This window comes from Acartia tonsa, chromosome 13, assembly GCF_053477335.1.
Source record: "Acartia tonsa isolate MP-2025a chromosome 13, ASM5347733v1, whole genome shotgun sequence".
Classification (NCBI taxonomy): domain Eukaryota; kingdom Metazoa; phylum Arthropoda; class Copepoda; order Calanoida; family Acartiidae; genus Acartia; species Acartia tonsa.
In genome coordinates, this window is record NC_137272.1 from 13,376,611 (window position 1) to 13,402,847 (window position 26,237).

The 26,237-nt window shown below is 35.1% G+C and overlaps 1 protein-coding gene across 4 annotated transcripts; it reads right to left on the reverse strand.

Annotated features, from left to right (window-relative positions):
• Positions 1 to 124: 124 nt before the first annotated feature.
• Fdh (alcohol dehydrogenase class-3 Fdh) lies at positions 125 to 25,844 on the reverse strand. 4 transcript variants are annotated; one of them, XM_080146004.1, is made up of 25 exons: positions 25,725 to 25,844; positions 23,892 to 23,957; positions 23,432 to 23,501; positions 22,990 to 23,085; positions 21,785 to 21,866; positions 20,838 to 20,931; positions 19,959 to 20,010; positions 18,833 to 18,913; positions 18,355 to 18,441; positions 17,570 to 17,655; positions 14,874 to 14,964; positions 14,066 to 14,178; positions 13,617 to 13,696; positions 12,627 to 12,748; positions 11,986 to 12,081; positions 11,022 to 11,102; positions 10,482 to 10,563; positions 10,075 to 10,174; positions 9,517 to 9,615; positions 9,081 to 9,163; positions 8,399 to 8,527; positions 7,369 to 7,463; positions 6,540 to 6,703; positions 6,346 to 6,415; positions 125 to 270 (listed from the first exon to the last, which is right to left on the reverse strand). In XM_080146004.1, exons 2-24 carry the CDS (start codon positions 23,930 to 23,932, stop codon positions 6,388 to 6,390), a joined length of 2,052 nt encoding a protein of 683 aa, XP_080002130.1. In that variant the 5' UTR covers positions 23,933 to 23,957; positions 25,725 to 25,844; the 3' UTR covers positions 125 to 270; positions 6,346 to 6,387. The 4 variants fall into 4 exon arrangements, with proteins under 4 accessions (XP_080002130.1, XP_080002131.1, XP_080002132.1 ...); XM_080146005.1 differs by having other exon boundaries at positions 23,892 to 23,954; positions 25,725 to 25,831; XM_080146006.1 differs by lacking the exon at positions 25,725 to 25,844 and adding an exon at positions 25,492 to 25,721 and having other exon boundaries at positions 23,892 to 23,954.
• Between the last annotated feature and the right edge of the window lie 393 nt (positions 25,845 to 26,237).

The following is a 26,237-nucleotide window of genomic DNA, read 5'->3' on the forward strand; positions in this document are numbered from 1 at the left end:
TTTTGTACTCACCGACAGACCATTCACAAGGAAATTACTCGAGCGAAAAGATAACAAACTAACATACATTACAATTACATTGTATTAAAGATAAAGTCGCCTTGCTATTAGTTAATAAAATGTATTAATATTTTAAAGTTTTATTCAATGTATAAAAAAAGTTGTTAATTTCAGTTTTTTTTAATATCACAAAAATTTAAAATTAATTTGACTTGTGATTTGTTTTTTATCTTGTTGAAGAGTAAGAATGTTGCACCAGGTACAAAAATCCTAAACAAAACATATAAAATATTTTAAGGGATAAGACAAAAAACAATTAATTGATGTACATCCACAATGATGATTAAACACAAGGGGGGGTGGGGTTTAATGCAACCATCTCGTAATCAATGTATAAATGGCACTTAGAATTCGAATTTAGATCTGAAATTTTGCTTGAGTAATTCTTGGTAGGTCTATTTTCCCTAAATCCTCACCACCTACAACACCCTCCTCCGCCCCATCACCACCTATGCCTGTCCTGTTTGGTTCCCTAACACCTCCAAAAACAACATTGACAAACTCCAAGTCCTCCAAAACCAAGCCCTCCGCATCTGTACTGGCTCCACTAAAAAATCTCCTATCAGCCACCTCCACCAAGAAACCAAAATCCTACCAGTACGGAACCACCTTTCCCTTTTATGTTCCCAGTACCTGGCCTCCTCCCTCCGTCCCTCCCATCCATCCTTCCACAACGTCACAACCCCCCCTGGCCCTAGATCCAAAAAATCCACCCTTCAATCCATGTTCCTTTCTACCCTACAACCTTTTCTTTCACCCGACAACACCCTCCTTCCTACAAACTACAAATCCACAATCTCCAGACTCCACACCTCTGCTCACGCTTGGTTTTTTATTAAATGAATAAGTTAGGGTACAATGTTTGGCACTTTCGATATAAGTAAATGATAATAAAAAACCCATAGAATGCGATAATAACTTCAGAAAAATCGAAGAAAATAGTTTTAATACTTAATTAACGTTTTTAAGTTTTTCTTCAAAAAGTTTAGATAAGATGCCTTTAAAAGTCGTCTATGATTTTGTCAGGGATAAAAATGTAACTTTAAAATAAGAATTACAACATATTTTTTCAATTAGTACAAAGTAAAATTTTGAACATTTTATTGATCAGTATATTTTTTAAAATGTGAAGTAGAAACCTGAATATTTTATCATGAAAATTGTGTTATGATTTGATTGTCTGCTAGATTACAAGAAAAAAGATACTGACAGTACTTGTTGGTTCTTTAAAAATAATTAGGTAGATTACTTTCAGAACCCCTCTTTTTGCAACGTTATTTCAATAGAACAGAGCCGTAGTCTTAGTGTACTCAATATCTAGACAGCCAACCATTGTTTTAGAATTGTTAAATTTTTTTAACTTCTGATAAAAACAGAATTAATGGTATTTTTGTAAATATTATACCTCCAAGACATGGCTATACTTCCCAATCATATGTTGTGTGATATTTAAGAGGAATTATTTTGATATAATGTCATTAAAATATTCGTTAAAAAAAGTGCTATTCTAGCTTATACTTTACATTTTAATGTGTATGATAATTCAAATAAAAGATAATGAAGATTTATATTATATTTAATTGTTATAATTATAAAGAAAAACCTGGAAACAGTAAAAAACTGACTTTATTTTATTGACGTAGGGAAAATTTTGTCAAATATTTGAATAAAAAAACACTATAAAACAAAATAAATTATTTTTAATATAGTCACAAAAAGGCTTAATGAGTTTAGGAAATATTTCATTCACTAATCATGTCATTTAAACTCTATTACACAGAATACATTGTAAAAAGATGTTCTCGTTTTAATTTTAAGTAATTTGAAATGCATTTTAATACCTTTTAATGATTTATTTTTTGAAACATCTTTTTATAAAATGTTATTGATTTTTGAAGTTATATGTTAAAATGTTTTTAAATTTTGTTAACATTTTGTTTTAAATGTAGAAAATTGGTAATTCTAAACATTCAAAAAATGATTTTATTAAATTTTCATCACTTAAATTGCATGTTTGATGAAATTTTCAACTGATAATTCAAGAAAAATCGTTTAAGTTTTATTATATTTTACTTTGAAATGTTAAAAAAATATAATTATTGTCAAAAATGTGGAAGTTATACTTTCCTCAAAAAAAGACCTAAAACATGCAAATTAACACGTGTAATGAGATTTTTTTTCTTTCAGGTTTAATTTTAAGTAATTATTGATATTTTTTGTAAAAAGGATTTTATATAAAAAGTTTTAAAACTCGAGTTATGTAGTGGTTCTAAAAAAGGTTGCGAATTTATGCAATTTTCTTGCAAAAAAAATTTTCTAGGATTTTAAAAATAGCAAAGGGTGTAATTAGACGTACTTACAGATACAATTGCAAAGTCATTTTGGCCAAACACTAAAATAAAGTTTTGACATCTGAGGGTCTAACCGTGTGCTGTTACCCAAGCCATAAATTCCTACCCCCCAAATCCTGTCCTCAACCACGCCCCCCCTGACATCAACCCTTCCGAGACCCAACTTCCCAGGCACTACAGAACCATCCTCTCCCAATTAAGATCCAAGTATTGTCCTAAACTCCAAAGCTACCTCCATTCCATCAACGCTTCTCTTACCCCCAACTGCCCATCCTGTCCCGCCAATCCTACCCCAGAAACTGTCCAACATCTCTTTTCCTGCCCAAATAATCCCACAAATCTCACTCCTATGGATCTTTGGCAAAATCCCTCCCATGTAGCTGCCTTCCTCTCCACCTATCCAAGTTTTACTAGTCTTCCTCCCCTCCTCCGCCCCCCTCCAGAGCCCCCACCATAAGCCCCCCCCCCCCTAGATATACCACACTTTTCTGGGATCTTGCTGAGTCAAGTATCAACTGTTGGGAATATCAAAGGATGACTCCATGCAAAATTTGAGCCGGATCCGGCCAAAACCGGCCGTGAATTTTATGAAAAACCGGTTTTTTCCGGTTTTTAGGGGGTATCTGTAAATCGATTCAGCTGGAGCAAAACCGGTTAGAGGTACAAAAAATTTTACTTCACATGAAATTTAGCCAATGCAATTGCCTACAAAATTGTACTTCATCATCAACTTGATTGGACAACTCTTTCCCCTCCTAAATGTCCATTAAAACCTCGGAAACGGCAAAAATCGCCAAAAATCACGCCTTCGGCGGCAAATAACGGCTAAACGGTCAGCCGGAGGCGAATGAAACATAAATAAAGAAATGTCTGCCTCAAAAAGTTGTTCAACATCAAAGAGATGCTTGAAGTCTCTAAAACGACTCCTTCCCCTCCTTTAAGGGGAAAAACTGAAAAAACGTGATCTTCAAAAGTATGCCCACTTCGTGGGTGTAGGGGGCACTGAACCCGTCACCCCAGGGTCACCAAATATAAAGTCTAGGCGGCCCACAATGCTGAATTTTCACCAAGTGAAAGTCTTGTGTCATTATCTCTTATGAGAAAAAAGTTATTAATTAATTAAAATTTCAAATTGTGATTTTTTGATGGATTTCTTTGATGAAATGACAGGCTGGTCAATTTATAGGCCATTTTTTGCTGTTTTCGGCCCGCCACGCCCAAACGGTTTGAGATAATCTCACGGGACCTTTTGCCCGACCTAAGCCTGGTTATTTGTAAGGTCTAAGAAATAAAAAATCCCGGATTGGATGAAGCACGACGTCGCTGCGTGCCGTCAAAAATCGCTGGTCGGCTCATTTTGCCCCCTCAAACCCTCACCTCGTGCCATTTTTCTGTGTAAAGATTATAATTATAATCTTTTGCGTAAGTCTGTTTTTTTTCCTAGACCTCACAAATAACCAGACTTAGGTTGGGCAAAAGGTCCCGTGAGATTATCTGAAACCGTTTGGGCGTGACGGCCCAAAAACCGCAAAAAATGGCCTAAAAATTGACCGGCCTGTCATTTCATCAAAGAAATCCATCAAAAAATCACAATTTGAAATTTTAATTAATTAATAACTTTTTTCTCATAAGAGATAATGACACAAGACTTTCACTTGTTGAAAATTCAGCATTGTGGGCCGCCTAGACTTTATATTTGGTGACCCTGGGGTGACGGGTTCAGTGCCCCCCACACCCACGAAGTGGGCATACTTTTGAAAATCACGTTTTTTCAGTTTTTCCCCTTAAAGGAGGGGAAGGAGTCGTTTTAGAGACTTCAAGCATCTCTTTGATGTTGAACAACTTTTTGAGGCAGACATTTCTTTATTTATGTTTCATTCGCCTCCGGCTGACCGTTTAGCCGTTATTTGCCGCCGAAGGCGTGATTTTTGGCGATTTTTGCCGTTTCCGAGGTTTTAATGGACATTTAGGAGGGGAAAGAGTTGTCCAATCAAGTTGATGATGAAGTACAATTTTGTAGGCAATTGCATTGGCTAAATTTCATGTGAAGTAAAATTTTTTGTACCTCTAACCGGTTTTGCTCCAGCTGAATCGATTTACAGATACCCCCTAAAAACCGGAAAAAAACGGTTTTTCATAAAATTCACGGCCGGTTTTGGCCGGATCCGGCTCAAATTTTGCATGGAGTCATCCTTTGATATTCCCAACAGTTGATACTTGACTCAGCAAGATCCCAGAAAAGTGTGGTATATCTACCCCCCCCCACCATCCTTCTGATGACAACCCGGACCGGAAATGGACAAAGAACAGCCAATACAACAACAACAAAAAGTCGAAAAAGTAACGGCTAACGGCTCAGCCGTTAAGCCGTTTTTTGGCTTTTTTAGGGCAAATCTGTCATAAATTAAGTAGAAATCAACATTTTAAAACATATTTTTGCTTTAAATCATGTGAAATGATACATAAAATATTTTTTGAGATTTCTAGTACCAGTAACTACCGGCTAGAATCGTTTGAAAACGTTTTGGAGCATTAAAGAGTATTATGTGGAGATAGGTTTCGTGATGGATTTGCAAAGAAAAAAGCCAAAAAAAATGGGTAAACAGCTGAGCCGCCAGCCGTAAGCCGTTACTTTTCCAACTTTGTGTTCGATTTAGGGAAAATAGACCTACCAAGGATTCCTCATGCAAAATACAGATCGAAATTCGAATTCTAAGTGCAATTTATACATTGATTACGAGATGGTTGCATTAAACCCCCCCACCCCCTTACTCATTCTATAGAATAAAATTTTTGGTTGAAACTTTAGACACTAATAATACAAACCAATCAAAAGGGGTAGTTTCACGAAATGCATTTGAACTTAATTTAGTGAACCGCATATTTTTTCCTAGTTAATGGGTTAAACTACATTTACATGGCATATATTTGAAAGAATTTCATTTTTTCTACCACGTAGTTTTTTAAAATATCATGACTTGAAAATTGCATATATCACAAAAAGACGATTTTCAAGTCTTGATATTTTAAAAACTACGTGGTAGAAAATTTAAATTCTTTCAAATATATGGCATATAAATGTAGTTTAACCCATTAACTAGGAAAAAATATGCGGTTCACTACATTAAGTTCAAATGCATTTCGTGCAACTACCCCTTTAATAAAAGAACCCAAAGTTTTTGATTCAACGTCTAAGATTAGTTATAAAACTTTGGGTAAAAGTATATTTTACAGTCCATTAGCCCCTCACTTCCTGATGTCTACCGACAGGCACAATAACTTTTAAATAGATGGTCATTATTAGGCAAAATCTGAAATTCATCAAAAAATAGCAAATAAACCTACATTAGTACACACTTTAAGTCCATTGATAAGATGATTCTTTTTAAAACTATTATTCATCTACAGGGTGGGGAAAATAAGACCGAACAAATTCTATTTTTTAAACAAATGAACATAAAATCGTCAATTTTAGAGATTTTATTAAAATTCAAAAACTGGGAAGCAAATTGGGTATAAGACTATTAGATTATTCAATAAAATCGCCACCAGCCCCAATCACCGCCTCTACCCGCCCCCTGAACCGCCGGCAGGCTCTGACCACCATGTCTCTGTCCAAGATGGCGAAGTTCTCCTTAATAATGGCAACGAGGGAGGTCTTTGTGGAATGGGCATGTCTAATGGTGCATGCTTTAAATTAGCCCCAGGCCCAATAGTCCATTGGAATAAGAAAGGGGCTGCTGGGAGGCCAAATCTCCTTCGAGACGCGAGTAACCGCAGATTCAAAGATTTTTATGGGCACAAAGGCCATTAACTAAGCTTTTTATAGTGGGGTAAAACGTCCTAATTGGTCAAGTAGTTTTGGAGCTATGGCCGTTTGAAAAATGTCCGGTCTTATTTGCCCCACCCTGTATATTGATTTATATCAACTGACCTGGCTATTTATGTTTTGAAGAATTCTTGACCAGTTCACAAATCAAAGCTTGGGTCTCAAACCAAGGGCTCTGAAAAAAATATATATCTTTTTATAGAGCAGCTTTAAAAGCGACACTGGAAAATATATTAAAACCTTCCCCCAATCATGTACAAATGAAAATGCAGGCAGACCTGTAGTTTCCAAGATCTTACCTGGCATGGTGGTCAACATGATCCCTCATGAAGGTGGAGATGAAGTAGTAGCTGTGATCATACAGGGGCTGCATGCGCATGGTCACGGGGTACCCCACGCTCGCAGCGGCCGCGGTGAAAAGCTCAGGCTTCAGCTGGTTGTTCAGGAAGCCGTCGGCTGATCCCTAAAATGAAAATAAAAAATGACATCACAGTCTAGATAGCTGATGAGTTTTTAACTATTTGAGGATTTCTTTTGTGCCTTTTACACCTTAACTACGAGATCTCTACAACCAACTACCCTCCTTTTGTTTTAATCTACCAACTGCACAGAAATAAGGTCAACACAGCTGATTTCTATCTACATGAGGGAGGAAGCGGACATTAGACTGTAAATCACCCCGGTACCCAAAGTTTTATAAATATGCCCTAATCTCTCATTCGTTGGCCTAAGATTTTTAGTTACTTTCATTAAATCTTGATTGATTAGCAGGGTCCAAACTTTTGAGTTATTAGACTTAATCCTGTAGGTTGAAACTCTATGTTCACTTTTTTTATAACTTAACAGAGTGAATAATTGTAGTAAAGCGAAGACGAAAAATATTCTAAATGAAAACTAAAAGCGGCATACTATTATGTTCTTGAACATTATGGTAATATAATAGAGGGGGCAAGAGCTATTTGTATTTCTACCCTCAGGGCAGGGACCCTGTCCATATTTTGTGGAAATATTAACACATCCGAGTCTCTACAAAAGAACAGAAAGCAATTTGCTAACAGACAAAAAAAAGGGTCTCCACCAGGTAGATGTCATGCAGGATTATACATCTATTTTTATACATTTATGTACCTGATCAATGAGAATATTGGATTTGGGTCCAGAATATTTCTTAACAAGCTCTGTAGCATCATACTCCTTACCAGCCTCCACTGATCCAAGGTAACCTAAAAACATGGACAACATGAACAAAGTAGGAGCCCAGTTCACAGAAGCAAAAAGGTTGACCTGTAGAAATTTTAGGTCAACCTTTTCTGCAGAGGTCAACCCTAAACCATGGAACGAGGGAAAAATAATTTAACAAGAAAATATTTCATTCAATATGTAGCAAAATATAATCTAGAATTTAATATTTCCTTCCAAAATAAGAAATAATTTTACCTAATGTATTTAGTAATTATAAACCAAAACAGTCTAAAAATGAGAAAAAAGTAGGAAGTGCTTTTTTAGGTTGACCTAAGGAAAAAATAAGTCGAACTCAAATTTTTTTTGTGAACTGGGATAGTGTTCTGTGCTTTCAGCCATTTTTTTTTCAGTAAGGTTTCTTATATGTACAAAATTCCAGGATTTCTGAGATATATATATATATATCAATCCTGTTTTTCTTTGTAATTGTTGTAGTGAAGAGTAAACTTGTTCTAATGTAAAGGGATTAGATACAGCTACAGGAGGGTGGATATGGACAACTGATCTTTTTTTCAAATGAAAAAAATATTACTGTCCTTTCATGACCAGATATACAAACCCAAAAGAACGTCTAGAAATTATTAATGGAAACTTACTTCTACCAATGACAAATCCCCTAAAGAACAATGCATATGTGGGAATAAGAATGAAAGAAATTGAATATGTTAAAGGGGACTATGCACGAAAGAGAGCATTTTTTTATTAAGTTCTAATTGTTGTTTTAAAACCTTACACATGAAAGTATAAGTTTTTGATGAAAAGTGTTTTTTTTAGTTGATATGACTATATTAAAAATAAACATAGTATATTGACAAAAAAAATACTCCGGTTCACTGCTGGAAGGTGCTTAAAATCACTTGTTCTTGTTCGTTCATAGTCCCCTTTGTCCGATACAAAAAATGTTTTTACTTCCTACCTGTAAAAGCTTTAACGCCCCATGGGACCTGTGTGGGGGCACAGATGGGTGCAAATGCTGAACAGCTGGTGTATTTGCCAGGATTCTTCAGGTGACAAATCATGGCTCCATGTCCACCCATGGAGTGTCCTAAATAATGAAAAAGGGGGTCATTTTTTTCGCGTATTTTCCATAAAGTTTGCCTTAAAAGTTACACCCAGCATTACGGAAAATACGCGAAAAAATAATCCCCTTTGTGTAATTGATTTTTATAGAATGCGAAGCTTTTCTATATTTTAGTTTTGGGTTGGTCGTTTCATTCGTAACATAACGATTACAAAGAAAATTTATTTAAAATCTACCAAATGGATTCTTATGACATTTCGGTAAAATATGAAAAGATAATCTCACATCTCTCCCCTCCCCCCCCCCTTTAAACTCTTTCCCTGACCAATGTTAAACTTCTCTGAAAAATTAGTGGTCTATCCATTTACGAGATTTTATACATCATATATACTAGTGCCTACTAGTTTATAATAATAGTTTGATTCTTTTTCTGATATAAATCTAATGTATCTTCAAACCTATAAATAACCTAAATAAAGCATCAAAAATACGTTTTCTTTCAAATGAACGAGGCCAGATAATAATTTTTAATAATATACATATTACTGGCAGACAAAGGTTGTGCAATTTAAATTACCTGTGATTGACATCCTGGCGGGATCCACGGGGAAGAGGCCAGATATAAGTTCAGGAAGCTCCTTGGTCACGTAATCATACATCCTACAGGGATTCAAGGTTATATGACAATGAAAGATAAATTATTCTTCCTCCCACCCCCCCCCCCAAAAAAAAAAAAAATTACAAAACAACTTATTTTGTACCTAGATATAGTTTTTTGATGAAAATTTTAATTCAGTTTTAATTTTAAAGTTCCTTTTCCCTCATGCCTTTCCTAACAGACGTATTGACATTTAAAATTAAAGCGTAGCTATGCAGGGATTTAAAGGGAAAAGATAATGGCCGATAAATTGAAGTATATCTTCAATAAGGATACACAAAATTACCCCTTTCTGTAGATTACAAATAATGGTTGAATCGTTTGGGCACCCAACTTAATACTTTTAAAGACTTACTTGTAGTGTTTGTTCCATTTATCAGTGGTGGCATTAACATAGAAACCGGCGGCCGTTCCAAAATCATAGGAGTCGTCATCTCCCTCAATGGATACTCCTCTGATGATCATACACAAAGTTCATGAGCATTCATTCGTTGTTTCGGTCTTTAGCTTTCAAAAAAGCAAAATATTTTAGTAACCTTTGCAGACTGTAATCATTAAATTCAACGTCCTATTGCTGCCATCGTGGTTTTTAGTTATTTCTACGGCCGGGTTCCAAAAACATTGTATTGCCCCCCACTTGCCCGCAACGTGTCATAACAAAAGACGTTAAGTTTTTAAAAACTGCTGCAATGTAAATTAGTAGTAAGAGTAAGGGAATACCTAAACAGGTACATCTCATAAAATACAGTATTAGGACTTTCAGACAAAGGTCGGGCAATACAGGGGTTGGTTGTCAGCAATAGTTAGAATGATACTGGCTTAGGATCCCCTATAAATGTTTGGCTCTCCGCTGTTATCAACTATCCTCGGAGTAACTTTTCTACTAAAAATAAGATGTTCTAATAAACTGTTCCTTGGGCTTGTGTCTGGGAAGACGACGGCCAGACCGACACGGCCAGCCTCCTGGGCAAAGTGGGCCTTGGTCCGGGCATTCTCGTCAGAGCAGGTCAAACCTGGATAAAAATAAATAATCTACAATATTCTTTTTTTTGGGTTCTCTTAAATTTAGTTTTATATATGTTTTAATTATTGGGGACACTGCTCAGGAATTAGGCACATAAAAAATCATTTAAAACTCTTACAAAGTAAATATAATTTTATTCTCTTGATTCATTATATTGTAAATAAAAGACTTTCTAGACAATAAGTACAACACAGGTTTGGGTAACTAGACTTACCAGACAAGATGTACAAAACAGTAGTGGATATCTAAACTTACCAGACGCGAAGTACTTCTCAGGTTAGAATAACTAGACTTACCAGACAAGAAGTACAGGACAGGTGGGAGTGGGGCTGTTCTTGACTGTTGCTCAGGTAAAAATACAGAGAAGGTCATCTCACACTATGGCAGTTCACATTTTTCCGATATTTATTCAAAATTTAAAACCTCTGACATATATTTTAATGGTTTTAAGCAGCAATATTTTAATGTGCCAAATATAAACGAAAAAAAAGTAGGTACCTACCTCGGTATTTAAACGAATATCTTTAAAATAATACCCAAGTCAAGATTAAAATCTAGTTTGTTGGTTAAAGAAATCTATCTTTAAATTCTATTATTTTCTAATAGCGGCTGCAATTCAAGCATCTAGGAGCTCTGTATTTGAAGGAGTAAGAAGAGTAGGAAACTAGCCTAAACTGAACTTAAAGATGTAAATTAAATAGCTTAAAACCATCCAGGAACCTAAGAATCAAACATAAATTAAAATTTTAATCAGTTAAGTAGTTTTATTATCGAAAGCTTACTGCTATATATAATAGGACATAATATGTATTTTTTTATGAAAAATGTTTGCAATCCTGGCATGCTTCAGACCAGTGACTGAGTTGTTTCATCCAGCCACCCTCAACTTTCACATTACCCTTCAGCTTCGGCAGGGTCTTAACAAAGGAACATTTAATTTTGCACAAGAGGTGTAGCTGTGGTATTCGGCAACCGTGAGCCATGTTCTATGGCAACCCTGACCTTGGTTCGGAGAAGGGCCGAGGGCCCTCCCCCGAGTACTGGGGAAAGGGTCAGCCTGACCCCTCCCTATGCTTTAAAATTAATGATAGATTTTGACAGCCTTATTATGGTTAAGCTGTATTGTTTGGTTCCCCCACCCTTTCCAGGGATGGGGGATCATTATTGCCCAATCTGATTATTGTATATGTATTTATATTGATTCTGCTTTAGGATTATTTATTCCAATCTGTGTATTGATTATTTGTTGTATATAACTTTAGTAAACCTTAGACCCTGAATAAAGTAACACCTGAATAGACTCTGTTTATTATTTAGTGATTGCTAGAGAAGCGTAGCTTCTCTATAATATATGTGTCCACGTCTGTTCGCACTGCCGTAGTCATTTGAACTCGGGTGTCTGCCATTTAACCAAGGCGGATACCACATAGCAATGAGTGGGGTTAGAATAAGAATTTTTACCATTAAAGTATTTAATTTTGGTAAAATAACATGGTAGGTAATACATTAAGTCTTAATATTTATATTTTAATATTAAAGTAAAAGAATAGAGGGGGTATGAGCTATATGTAACTCGCGCCCCAGGGCAAACACTGCCGCTATTTTGTATGAAATCAGCTAATAGAGTCGAAAATTTAAACACAACACAAAAAAAAGATTTTCTATCTTTAAAAAAGTTTCTCGGACACTTGGGGCTGGTAGTTGTCTGAATTATACATCTATATTCATTATTTTAATGAAACTAATATCAGGGTAAAAACCGTTTTTCGTGACTACATCCTATCAATGACTGTTACATACCTGGGGAGTGAGACCAGAATCAGAGATCTGTACAACAGCACGCAGACAGGATCCACTGTGCAGGGCGTCAATACTTTCATTCACATGCTCCAGACCCTAAAAACAAAAGGAACATTATTCAAAGAACCTTTAATTGTTTGACCTTTTCTTAGCAAGTTTTAATGAAAAAAACTACTAACCAATTTAGTAATCTATTGCAAAAAAAAGCTTCACAAAGATCCCTGGGTGGTTTTAGGCTATTTTCTCTCCCCTCCCTACCAGTTTGAATATAGAGCCTCTTGATTCTAGACGCGCTGCCCCTACTTTGGAAAAATGGGTAGTTTATAACACTCTTTCTCGTATTCATTCGAATCCGGTGGATAGGAACCGGTTCTCAACCATACGAAAAAACTATGTCTAGCATCATATTATATCCAGCTTTCTACGAATATAAAAATGTACAATCATAAGATTAAAACCAGTTTTTTAGCCGGTTCCTTCTATATCCGCGGAAAGCCGTTTATAATACGATGCGAGAAATAACTACCTATTATGTAACTAGGATAATCTTTTAAAATGATCTTTGATTCCCCCCCCCCCCCCCCCCCCCCTGCTAAATATTAAATTATCATATCTCACTCAGCAAAACTATTCTACAATACCTTGTATGTGTGTGTAACATAAGGATCTAGGGCCATTTCTCCTCTCATGACGGTTTGAACAAGTTTGGGTACTTCAGTTCTGGACTTCCATCCGCCGAAAGCTGTTCCCTTCCAGTTTCTTCCTGAAAAAGACAATACTAAATCAGTGGCGTGCATAGAAATTCACCAATAGGATCATGTGAAACCATTAGGGTATGAAAATAGAAGAATGCGGGCATTAATTGGAGTGTTGACACAACAGACGATCATGCTAGTCCTCGAACTTTTAACCTTAAATTAATGTTTAATAAGAGAACGGGAGAAGCGTTTTTCGAATGTGGTTAGTAAGAGATATAAGTTTTCCGGAATTTTAATGTAGGGAGGAGATTTGAAATCTGCATCAAATTTTAAGGATTTTTTTATAAAATTCGTTTTTTGTATAATTCTTTATCTAAAAGCGGAAATACATATTAAGTTAATTAATTTTGACCAATAGGATAGGTGGATTTTAAACTACCTGCGCTCTAATTGGTTGAATGATGTACGACATCCAATCAGAGCGCTGATTTTTTTAATCCACCAATCACGGATGCCAAAATTAATTAACTTAATTTGTATTTCCGCTTTTAGATAAAGAATTATACAAAAAACGAATTTTATAAAAAATCCTTAAAATTTGATGCAGATTTCAAATCTCCTCCCTACATTAAAATTCCGGAAAACTTATATCTCTTAGTGGTTAGACTAAAAATAAATCGTAGATAGATTAATAAATATTTCAGTATAATTTAGGTCTTTGTAGGGAAAACGTAGAAAAATCCGATCTTGGCCGCGTAGGTTGCAATTTTAAATAAAAAAGCTTTATATGGCCAAAAGCTGAACTTTCGCGGATAAATAATACCTAAGAAGCTTTCACACCAAAGCATTTTTAACCTCAATGTTTAGTGTTATCTAAATATATCATATGTAGGTACTATTCCGAGTTCCCCCGCCCTCATTTATTTAAACTACCTGTAACAAGCTGGAAAGGTCTGGTGGAGATCTCTTTGCCTGCAGCGGCCACGCCAATTACACAGCTCTCACCCCAACCCCTGAAATATAGACAGGGATATTTCCATGAAGAAGATTTGATTAAATTGTTGGTGATGACTCCGTATTCCCAATGCAGGCGGAATATATTTCCTTTGTAAAATTAAAAGGATGTATTCTGTGTGTAACGAAGTATCTCAATAACCGATATGGTTCTTCTTTACAGTCAAGCTAATTATAGGTCAAAGGAAGGTTTATAACCATTTAATACACGTTATTATCATAAAAGTAGTTCTTTAATATTTTAGATGTAACTTTAGACATATGAAAGCTATGGTTTAAAAACTTATAACTATCTTGTCAACTAGTGTAAATTAGAAGGTATCCCCTCCTGCTCAAATGACATAATTTTTTCCCCAGTGAATTTTTACCTGTGAGCAACCTCCAGGGCGCATCTCATGACATTGACGTTGCCAGTGCAGTCATACGTGTAGTCATAGCCCCACTTCTCCTTACCAAGCAGCCAGCTCTTTACATCTCCACCCTAGAAATGTATTTATTAATAGGAGGCAGGTGTTCCACTTTTTTTTAACCAGACATAAAACACACCAGAAATTTAACCAAAAAGAAGTTACAGGACTGGGAATGTGTATGGAAGTTGCTTTTATGAGGTACAATGTGGCACTGTGAAGAAACGGCGGCGGAAACGCTACTCCCGCTCTGACGTTTTCTGACAATCTATTTTGTTTTCTCGCCATATTATAAAATATTCAATCATTTGAGACAAAAAAAATTACCTTAGGTACCTATATTTTCATATGACACTTTTTGGGTTGAGTAGTGACATGTTAGAAATATCTTTAAGATAAGACAATTGGCGACAAATTAATGTAAAATCCCAGATTCGCATCTTTTATATAATATCGTCCTTGAAGGAAGAAAATTTGAAAAATTTGAAACTATGGAAACGACAAAAAAAAGTCAAAGATAAAAGTTCCGAAGCTACTCTAAAAGTCATATAAATATGTCCGACCAGGGGCTGTGATTCAGCAAATTTATTCCATTTAAAAATGTTAAAAATTGGATATTTAATGTTGTAAACTTTTTTGTTCTGTAACTATTACTAAAGGGGCGTAGTTAAGAAGGGGAGGAAAAGAAATTGGGTTGTTGGGAAATTTTAAATTAGAATTATTTGTCAGAATTCTGGTTCCTTGTCCCTGGGTCCAACAATTGTATTACCTCGCATGTCATGCTGTTGACGCATTCAGTTGCTCCCATCTTAACTGCAGCCTCAAACTTTGCGTCATTAATGTCGACACCGACAATGTATCTGAATAAAATAATTAGATTAAAACTCAAGTCTTTGTTCTTTCTTAATTCCAATCAGGGATCTAAATGGATAAGACAATAAACGATGGATCAGTGGCGTGCGAACCGAAGGGGGCATTTGGGGCAATCGCCCCCCCCCTAGCGACCAAAACGCCCCCCCCTGCCCCCCCCTAGCAACCGCCCCCCCTGCCCCCCCCTAAATGTTAAAAAATGCCCCATTTTGCCCCCCCCTGGTCAACAAAAATGCCCCTTTTTGCCCCCTACCCTACAAAAAGCAAAACTATCCCAGTTTCCAAAAAAAAGATCAAGAAATACTCCAAAAAAAAATTTTTGGCGCTTCGCGCCAACCAGACAGTTAGGTTATAACCTTTTTTCACTGAACATAACAAACCAGGTTATAGGAAGTATTTTATTTTGTATAATATAAACTTTTTACCAAAGAAATTTTGTACATCCCCAATGATGATACTAAAAATTCCCCCTTATATAGATTACAATTATTGGATGAAATGTATGGAAACTCGACTTAATTAACCAACCAATCAAAATTCCATTAAAGTCCCCAAAGTTGTTGAGCCAACGAATAAGAAATTTTTATATGAAATATTGGGGACAAGTGTAATAAATAGCCCAAAAACCCCTCCCTCCTTGCATATTTGAAGAAAAAAATTTGCGCTTCGCGCCCTTCCAAATGGTTTCTGCTATGAAATATTGGGGACTAGTGTAATAAATAGCCCAAAAACCCCTCCCTCCCTGCATATTTGAAGAAAAAAATTTGCGCTTCGCGCCCTTCCAAATGGTTTCTGCTATGAAATATTGGGGACAAGTGTAATAAATAGCCCAAAAACCCCTCCCTCCCTGCATATTTTAAGAAAAAAATTTGCGCTTCGCGCCCTTCCAAATGGTTTCTGCTATGAAATATTGGGGACTAGTGTAATAAATAGCTCAAAAACCCCTCCCTCCCTGCATATTTGAAGAAAAAAATTTGCGCTTCGCGCCCTTCCAAATGGTTTCCGCTATGAAATATTGGGGACTAGTGTAATAAATAGCCCAAAAACCCCTCCCTCCCTGCATATTTGAAGAAAAAAATTTGCGCTTCGCGCCCTTCCAAATGATTTCTGCTATGAAGTATTGGGGACTAGTGTAATAAATAGCCCAAAAACCCCTCCCTCCCTGCATATTTGAAGAAAAAAATTTGCGCTTCGCGCCCTTCCAAATGGTTTCTGCTATGAAATATTGGGGACTAGTGTAATAAATAGCCCAAAAACCCCTCCCTCCCTGCATATTTGAAGAAAAAAATTTGCGCTTCGCGCCTTTCCAAATGGTTTCTGCTATGAAATATTGGGGACTAGTGTAATAAATAGCCCAAAAACCCCTCCCTCCCTGCATATTTGAAGAAAAAAATTTGCGCTTCGCGCCCTTCCAAATGGTTTCTGCTATGAAATATTGGGGACTAGTGTAATAAATAGCCCAAAAACCCCTCCCTCCCTGCATATTTGAAGAAAAAAATTTGCGCTTCGCGCCCTTGCAAATGGTTTCTGCTATGAAATATTGGGGACTAGTGTACTAAATAGCCCAAAAACCCCTCCCTCCCTGCATATTTTAAGAAAAAAATTTGCGCTTCGCGCCCTTCTAAATGGTTTCTGCTTTTTATCACAATGAAAGGACAAGTAATTTTTTTTATTTTTTACATAGTTCATTATATCTTTGTATGTAATTTACATTGACTGTCATCACACAACATACAGGAAAAAGGATTTGTGACTTTTTCTACCTAAAACATATATTTATTTCAACAGATGCTCTTTAAATCTACTTGTATGTATTCTTATTAATGATTTTTGTGCTTTGCTACTTAAAGATGTTGTCATCCTTGTTGTCATACAATAAAGAAATATTTGAAATTATTTTTTCATAGGTATTAGGTTAATTTTTGGTAAATTATTTCCAAAATGAGTGTTTTTATCCCCTCCCCCCCCCAATTTTTTTTAATGGGGTTATTCATCCTTCCTGCTGAGATTTTATAACATCCCCTTCCACCCATTAAAAATGTTTTGTGGTGGAGGGGGGGGGGGGAAAGGTTAATTTATCTTCTGTACTATTTTTTCGAAGATGCTTTCTAGCTCCCTTCCCTTCGGTCATTGCAGGGTGGGGGATATAAATGGGAAATAGGGATGGGGGAAGGGATGGGGAAGAAGGGATAAGGACTAGGAGGCCCATAATCAAATAATCCCACCCCTTAAAGCGCCCATAATTAAAATTAGTATATATAATCAAAATGCCCCCCCCTAAAGCAAAGTGCCCCCCCGGGGCACTTTGATTTAGGGGGGGGCAAAATTTTACAAAATCTTCAAAATGCCCCCCCCTAGACAAAGTGCTTCGCACGCCACTGCGATGAATTGATGTAGTACATCCACAATTATGATACACAAAATTACTCCTTCTGTAGATAAAATTAATGGTTGAAACGTTTAAACACTCAACTTAATGAACCAACCAATCAAATTTCACTTAAGGTTCCAAAGTTGTTAAGGCAATTTTCTTCTTAAAATTGGATAAAAAAAAGCTGCCCAGACACTGCACCTTATATCTCAGTTAACCATTACCTGGCACCAGCCAGCTTTGCAGCCTGGATGACCGACAAACCAAGGGCTCCAAGACCAAACACAGCCACTGTAGTTCCAGGTTGGACCTAAAATAATAACCATATTAGTCTATTCATCATTTCTTAAATTTTGTTTTGGGTGGAGTTTTTGGGGGCTTAGAGCATATTTATTCATAAAACACTCAAGATTAAACGACAATTAGAATAAAGATAAAAAATAAGCTGTTGTGAATTCAATAGAAAACATAAATATTTGCTTTGTCCAAATATTTAACTTAAAATAACTTCAAAATCAGCGTCTTCTTTACTTGTAAATATTACACGTTAAAGTTATTGTTTCTATTTATCACATGTATAAAATGGGGAAAAAATAATTAGAAATTTCCTTCTTTAACCATATAATACAGCATAATGCCCTTTTTCATATTGAAAACATCTTCCCAACCAGTGTGACTACAATACAGCATAAAAAACATACCTTGGTATTATTGAACACAGCTACCCAACCAGTGTGGCCACAATACAACATAAGAAACATACCTTGGTATTATTGAAACCAGCTCCCCAACCAGTGTGGCACAACATAGCATAAAAAAACATACCTTGGTATTATTGAACACAGCTCCCCAACAAGTGTGGCCACAATACAACATAAGAAACATACCTTGGTATTATTGAAACCAGCTCCCCAACCAGTGTGGCCACAATACAACAAAAGAAAAATATCTTGGTATTATTAAAAACATCTTCCCAACCAGTGTGGCAACAATACAATAAAAAACATACCTTGGTATTATTAAAAACAGCTCCCCAACCAGTAGCCACACCACATCCTAGCAAGCACATCTTGTTCAAGTCGGCTCCAGGATTAATCTAAAAAAATAAGATAATTATGTCCATGTACAACCAATATTGCAAAAATAATTGTAAACAACAATATTAAGAAGCTAATAATCTGAAAAAATGAATCTTAAGAAATCCACAAACCGCATAATTATCTGTGTAGGTAATCAAATCAAAATTTTAAAAAAACACAAGGTTATAAGATATTTAACAAGAATTTGGCGTCATTTTCACTTAAAAATCAACATCTTTAAAATACCTAGACTTTTTAAAATTTAGTACCTACCTAATGATTTTAATTAGCATAATACAATTCCATAAGTCTCAGGAAACAGAGGGGTAATTGTCTTTACCATCAGTGGGAATATAATCAATTTATCGCTCATTGTCTTATCCCTATAAAATCCGCTCAAAACCCTACCTTTGCTGCTGAAATTTCCGCAATGACGGCATACTCTGCAAATGTGGAACATCCCATGAAGTGATAAATTGGTTTGCCATCCTAAACAATAAATATTTTTGTCAATAACATCAATATTATCAATGAGTTATTTAAGCAAACAAAATTTAGCATAAATGGATATTTAAATCCCAAGGTATTAAATGATCGAGCGTTAGCTCATCATTTAATACCGAGGGATTTAAATATCCATTTATGCTAAATTTTGTTTGCTTAAATAACATTCTATTGCAACAAAAAGGTGATGTTAGCAAATAATTTCTTGAATAAAATCATAAAACGTTTTTTCATTTAATTTTCATTTTTTTCACTGTTGTGTTTTTATTTGACATTAAAAATAAAAATCATAAAAAATCTTCCAAATCAAAGAGAAAAAATCTTTTAATTATTGGTCAATATAAGTTCAAAGATTTTTTTATTGTAAAAAGTTAATTTTTAAAAAATATTTTAGAAAAAAAATCTTCTAACAAAAAAAAATATCATAATCCAAGATGGCGTCAATACATGTAAAATAATATTTTCAAAACAAAAAATTAAAACTTGAATATCTTTTTTCACAGATTGAATTTCAAAAATCGGTCTGACAGTTTTTCCAAAGTCAGTATGATCTATCGAATGAAAAAGGTTTGAAACTGATAGAACATTTCTTTATACTAAAACATATTTTTTCTCACGTTTTTTCCCACACTTCCAAAAAATGAAATTCAATGAAAATTAAATGGTTCTCACGTTAAAAAAATTTTCTCACGGGTCCTAAAAATGAAATTAAATGAAAAACATATGTACCATTTAAATGAAAATTAAATGGTTCCCACATTCTAAAAATTTTCCCACGCTTGACATTCTTGAAAAAACCTAATTAATTGAATATTTAAACAAACTGAATATCGCGTTTTTTGCAATGGAATGATCATTTAAACGTAATTTGTTTATTAAAATTAAATCATATATATTAAATGAGAAATTCCGAGATCGAATCCTTTTCATGAAACCATCCCTTTGATAAAAATAATACCTAAGTGACTTTTAAAAGTAGGAATTGTAAATACATATAAACAGACATCTTGGTAATTTTTGGTTTACTTACCTTTGACAACCTGGAAGTTCCATCGGGCATAACTCCCTGACCTTGGGTACCTCTGAAAAAGGTCAATTAAAACTAGGGATAAGACAATAGCCTATAAATTGCTTTACATTCCCAATGATAATAAACAAGATTTCCCCTTCTGTAGATTACTATTAGCTGTTGAAACGTTTGGACACTCAACTTAATGAACCAACCAATCCAAATTCAATAAAAGTCTCCAAAGTTGTAAGCCAACGAGTAGGTACTATAAAACTTTGGGGACTAGTTTAATAAATAGCCCAATATGTCTGTCCTCCCTGGTTACAACAGTTGTATTGTCTATGGTTTTCTCATGTACTCTGGATACGTAGAACGAGGTCTGTCCGTCCGTCTGTATGAAGCTTATGATCTCGGTAATCGCTAAAACGAATATAGATACGGTCCTCCGTTGGATTACAGCTTTTTTTATTTAGGGGGGGGGGGGTAAAATTTTGAAAATATAAATTTTGGGGGGGGTATTCTTTACTTCATAGAGGCATTTTTTTTATTTGGGGGGGGGGGTAAAAATTAAAATTCAAAATTTTGGGCCCAAATTCATTTGTGGGGGGGTAATTACCCCTCTACCCCCCCCCCCCCTTGGACGTCTATGTCATGCCCCCTCCCCCACACACAAAAAAATAATCCCCTTTCCTCATTTTTTTTACAAGAAAAAACAACTTTGGCATTGCATATGTTGCAAATTCCTTGATTTCTCCTCTCAAGGGGCGAAGCCTCTCAAGGCTAGTGAATTATAATATCTTGATTAACCCCCCATAAATAGATATTCAATAAGTGTAACTAATTCACAAGTAGATAAGCTTTAGGTATGAAACACTGAGCGTGATAAAAATATGAAGCTACCTAATTGTAGGACACAAATTTGTCTTTGGTGACTGACAGAAAATACAGTCGTGCTTCTTACATTCAGGAGTATAGCACGGGATCACAACATCACCTAATATATATCAACCATCATTTGCTATCATATCCTTATACTAAAGTAACAGGATGTTTGTCTGTTTTTTTGTCTATGTGTGTGTCTGTACCGAGGGATCTCGCTAACCGCTGAACCGATCGGGTTCTCCTTAACAGGGTAGCTTCTCATAAGTCCCGGGAAGGTTTATAACTATTTTTTGGGGAGGTGGGACACCCCCAACCCTCAAAAATGAAAAAAATCCCCCTCAAAGAATTTTTTTTTACATTTTTTAAACTAAAAATAAAAATGATAGGGGGGGGGGCACCCCCCCCCCAAAAAAAAAAAAAAAAATTTCTACCCCCCAATATATATTTTTACTTTTTCTTTTAAAATCTAAAATAAGAAATTGGGTTATCAAATTCGACTCCCCCCCTCCTCAAGTGCCCCTAGAGGCCTCTATGGGCGTAGCCGCTAGTCAGGATAAAGTAACAGGATGTCTATCAGTCTTTCAGTATCTTTGGAATTTACTTCTGGACTTCTGGACCGACACAGTTCTTTATTAAGGTTTAACTTCCAAGGTAAAATGGAGGCTCTTTGATTTCATTACTTTGAGAGATCAGAAAGTTTTAGATATTCTGGACATAACACAATTTTTAGCTAAAAAGTAACTAATGTAAAGCAGAGAGGGCTGTTTAACTGAGCTGGATCTTTAAATCATTTTAGTAGTGAGCCAGATCGGGGTGAGTCAACTTTCCACCCATGAGAGCAAAGCATTTTATGAAATGCCGAGCTGTGATTGGCTGAAATTCAGCTCACCCCGATCTGGCTCACCACTAAAATGATTTAAAGATCCAGCTCTGAATAACCCTAAATGGATGGAACAAACAATAACCTGGCTTGACGCTGGTGACTCCCTCTCCACAGCTCTCAACAACGGCAGCAGCCTCGTGTCCAAGCACACAAGGAAAGAGTCCCTGAAAAGAAAAATAAGTTATCTTTGACTATGACTGCTGGGGAAACTTAAATCTTGTGTAAGGGGGGGGGGGAAGTTTGTACAGTTATAGGAAATGAAAATTCAGTATCAAATTTTGGCCTGGCCGTTTGTGCTTGTTTTTATAGTTATTAACCTAATTCTTTTTGTAAACTCTCTTATATGATTGGATCTACCTGTAAAACTTTGAAAATTGAATTTTAGGACTTTCCCTCTAGGGGCTAGTGGGGCAAAAGACCCCCCCAAACACTAAAATTTTAAGTTAAGAGCTTAATTTTTAAGATATCGAGCTGATTTTTTAAATGGAAGCTTTTATTGCATAAATGAGTTGATTAGCCATCCTATATTTCATTTTTGCACGTTACTTCTAGGGGCTTGTAAGCTCAAAACTTATAAATTTTGTATTTGGGGGAGTTGTTTTACCCCAAAAGCCCCTAGAAGTAAAGTGCAAAAATGAAATATGGGGTGGCTAGTCAACTCATCTATGTAATAAAAGGTTCCATTTAAAAAATCAGCTCGATATCTTAAAAAATAAGCTCATAGCTTAAAATTTTAGTGTTTTGGGGGGTCTTTTGCCCCACTAGCACCTAGAGGGAAAGTCCCGAAATTCAATTTTCAGAATTTTACAGGTAGATCCAATCATATAAGAGAGCTTACAAAAAGAATTAGGTTGATAACTATAAAAACAGGCCCAAACGGCCAGGGCAAAATTTGATACTGAATTTTCATTTCCTATAACTGTACAAACTTCCCCCCCCCCCCCTTATGTATTAAAATGTATTAAGGCAGTTAAAGACATGTTTATTGGTCATTTGATTTTGATACATGCAACAATAAACAACCCTTTGATTGCAAAATTGTTGTCTATAATATTAGTAAAAGGCTAAAAATCATAACAAATATTGATATAAAATAAGGTATTTTATGGTCAATATGTAGATTTTTACTTCAAGCTTCCTAATACCTTTTTATACGAAGCTATATATAATTATGAGCTGTTTAAAATGTGAGTACTACCTACTTGAAAAAATATTTTGATATTTCATTTTTTATAGAGCCTGAATACCTTAAAAGAGAATCGTAGCTACTCTAGAATTAACTCTTACCTCAGGGTCATGTCCGTCCAAGGTGTAGATGTCAGTATGGCACAGGGCATTGGCCATAACCTTCACCCTAACCTCGCCAGCCTTCGGTGGGTCAACCTTAATTAATAGGTACATAGGTTTATTATTAAATGGATATATAGAATGTTGAAGTTGAAACCTAGTTAGGTAGAAGATTATAAATGAATAGATAGAAAGATAACTTTTAATTTAATAAGTTGTTATTTTAATATTTGAGGGAGGAGGGAGAGGACTTTCTAATTCATGCTAGATGGGGGGGGGGGGGGGATGTTTAATCACGAACAGGAGATTTAAAGGATGCTAACATCAGGCATTAGCTTTCAGAGGCCTGAAGTTAAGTATAAGTACCATCCCTTCCCACTCTATAATAATGAGAACGTTTAAATCCCCCCCCCCCTCCCCATGAAAGCTATAATCTTTATACCTGAATGTCAGTGACATCCAGAGGCTTCTTGGCTTCCCAGGCTACGGCGGCTTTGCATGTGATGGTCTTGCCTGTGCACGCCACATCAAATAATATTCAAATATATTATCTGACAGGATATAGGGATAGGACAATGGATCTTAAAGTGATTCTTTCAATTGTTTTTTGCAAGGTGGTTTTAACTTAGAATAAATACATATCTTTTGAATTTAAATTTTTTGATTTATTTTCAGGCAGGTAAAAAAAATCTTCAAAATATAACCCAAAAAGTTATCCCCTCTAACATTAAATAGGCTAACCTCGATTACAACACGAAATTTTATTTTGGTGTATCATTGAGCTGAATCTTGTTTAATAATGGTCATGATTATGATTATGATCAAACGACCTTTTTTATAATAGACTAGGACAACAATCTAATTATTTTGGTTAAAATCTCCATGAATATTATTTTAACTTTCCTTGGGTGGCCTTGAATGACTCAACAAGGGCTGTGCTCATCTTTCTGCCGCGGGTGAACTGTCTACTAACAAACATACTTGGTGTCTTTGGGTAGATACACATTGGGATAGATAGATATTTAGAAAGAAACATATTAGGATAGAAACAGTTAGATAGATAGATAATACTTTAGATGGAAAGATAAATTACATATTTTGGACAAACGGACAATTTGAGTTATAGAGTAGATGTTCAGTTGTCATAACAAACAGAAAAAGATAATATGCAAAACTTAAAGAAAATCACGCAACCTAAATAAAAACAAGGTTTGTGTCTTTTGAAGCAGGGCTGACAAAATAATGTATATTGTATAGGTAGTCTAGATGCGCATAGGTCATCATAGGAATCTTCACTAAAATTTCAACTATTTATCTTCAATATCAGCCGAGATAATCACAACTCCCTTTTAGCGTTCCGAAGTGACTGACAAAGTGAATTATAGAGTAGCTTCGCGCCACTAGAAAATATAAATATCAAAAGCAAGTTTTAGCCAAAAATTCAGTATAAATAACATGAATTAGAGAAGATAAAAAAATCTACATGAAATGGGCGTAAATTTGAATTAAAAACATAATTTGTGTAAATTATAAATTGCATAACAAAACAAGAATGACAACAATTATAAAAGCAAAGCTAAACTATAGATACCGAAGGTTTAACTTATCGTTGAACCGATTTGGTTCTCCATTACACTTAACAGTGAAGCTTCTTATATGTTTAAGGAAGGTTAATAACTATTTAAGGGAAGGGTACTGCCACCCTCCTAAGAGAAATCTTCCTTGGAAAAAAATACTCTCCAAAAATAAAAGTAATAGAGTATCAAACCATAATTCTAGAAAAGCTTCACTTTAAAATGACTTAACAAAAATAATTTTCACTTAAACGAATAATTTTAAACTAAACTAGTATTAGCAAATAAACAACCACATGATGTTAATGGTTTTAACCCCCCTGACCAAATCTATAAAGTTTCATTAAGAAAACTTGAATTTTCAAATTATAAGGACTGCATTTACAAAATTTAGCCTTATAATAAAAAATTTTTAATATAAGATCTTATTAACAAAGTAACCATTAATAGTAATAGAGATAGGCAGGTTTATGGCTATTTATTGGATCATGTCGGTCTGACCCCGGTTATTTTCTACTCACATTTAAATAGAAATCTATATCAAATAGACTCAAAAACTCAAACTTATAACTCCTTAACTAAATGCAATTTGTCACTGATTTAAAATCGCGATTTAGATAACTTATCATAACAACATAAATTTAACCGGTTTGAAAACATCAAAAACAAGGATGACATACTCCGAAAGCAGCAAAGCAACAAAATCGTAGATTTGCGAACGGACACAGTGAGTTGTAGAGCATTACCAACAGGTCAGACAAACGGACAAAATAATTTATATTGGATTCTTATTGGAACAGGGAATCTTTACCAAAAATTTCAGCTATTTATCGTGAATAGCAACCGCAAAATTCACGTTTCAGACATACAGACTGACATCTTGAATTATAGAGAAGCTTCGCTATTAAAAATATTCAAAACTACACACCTTTTAAATAAGAAATAAAACTAGAATTTCACTATACTGATGTATATATTATAATAGCGTTTCAAATCACGTGATTTTTACTATATACAATGTTAACTTTTGATAAGAAAAATTTTAATTATTAAATAACATTATCATTGATAAAAAACGCTTAAACGTGTTAGAAAATAACTCCTATATAATGAAAAATATATTTATCAATGTAAAAATGCATATGTGAATAAAAAACTTACCGGTTAAGATGAATAAATGGGCCTGAATATTATAATATTAAAAAATTGTGAAGCTGTTAACTGTTTTAAAAGCTTGTTTTTCTTGTTACTAAGCGGTAGTGTTTGAGTGTGTCTGTGTGTGTGTGTGTGTGTGTGTGTGTGTGTGTGTGTGTGTGTGTGGTGTCTGAGCATATATAGTTAAAACAGCAAATTTTATAATATAGCAAAATTATCTAAATAGACTATTATATAACGTCTCAAAATTAACCGTCGCGTTTTTGTTTTAGGGGGGGGGGGGGGGGGGGTTACAATTATAACTTAAATCGTCTGAAAATGTTTAAAATTATAGTTTGATTTTCAAAAATTCGTCAGTTTTCGGCGGGAGCGGCGATTTGGCCGCCGTTTATTTATATACTCCATTAGATATTTATGTTTATGTTTATATTTTAGTAAGGGGTGAGTTTTAAATCCTACAAAGAAGGATTTGAAAATCTTTTACCTTTTCTATTGCCTTTTCTTCCTCACTAAAACCAA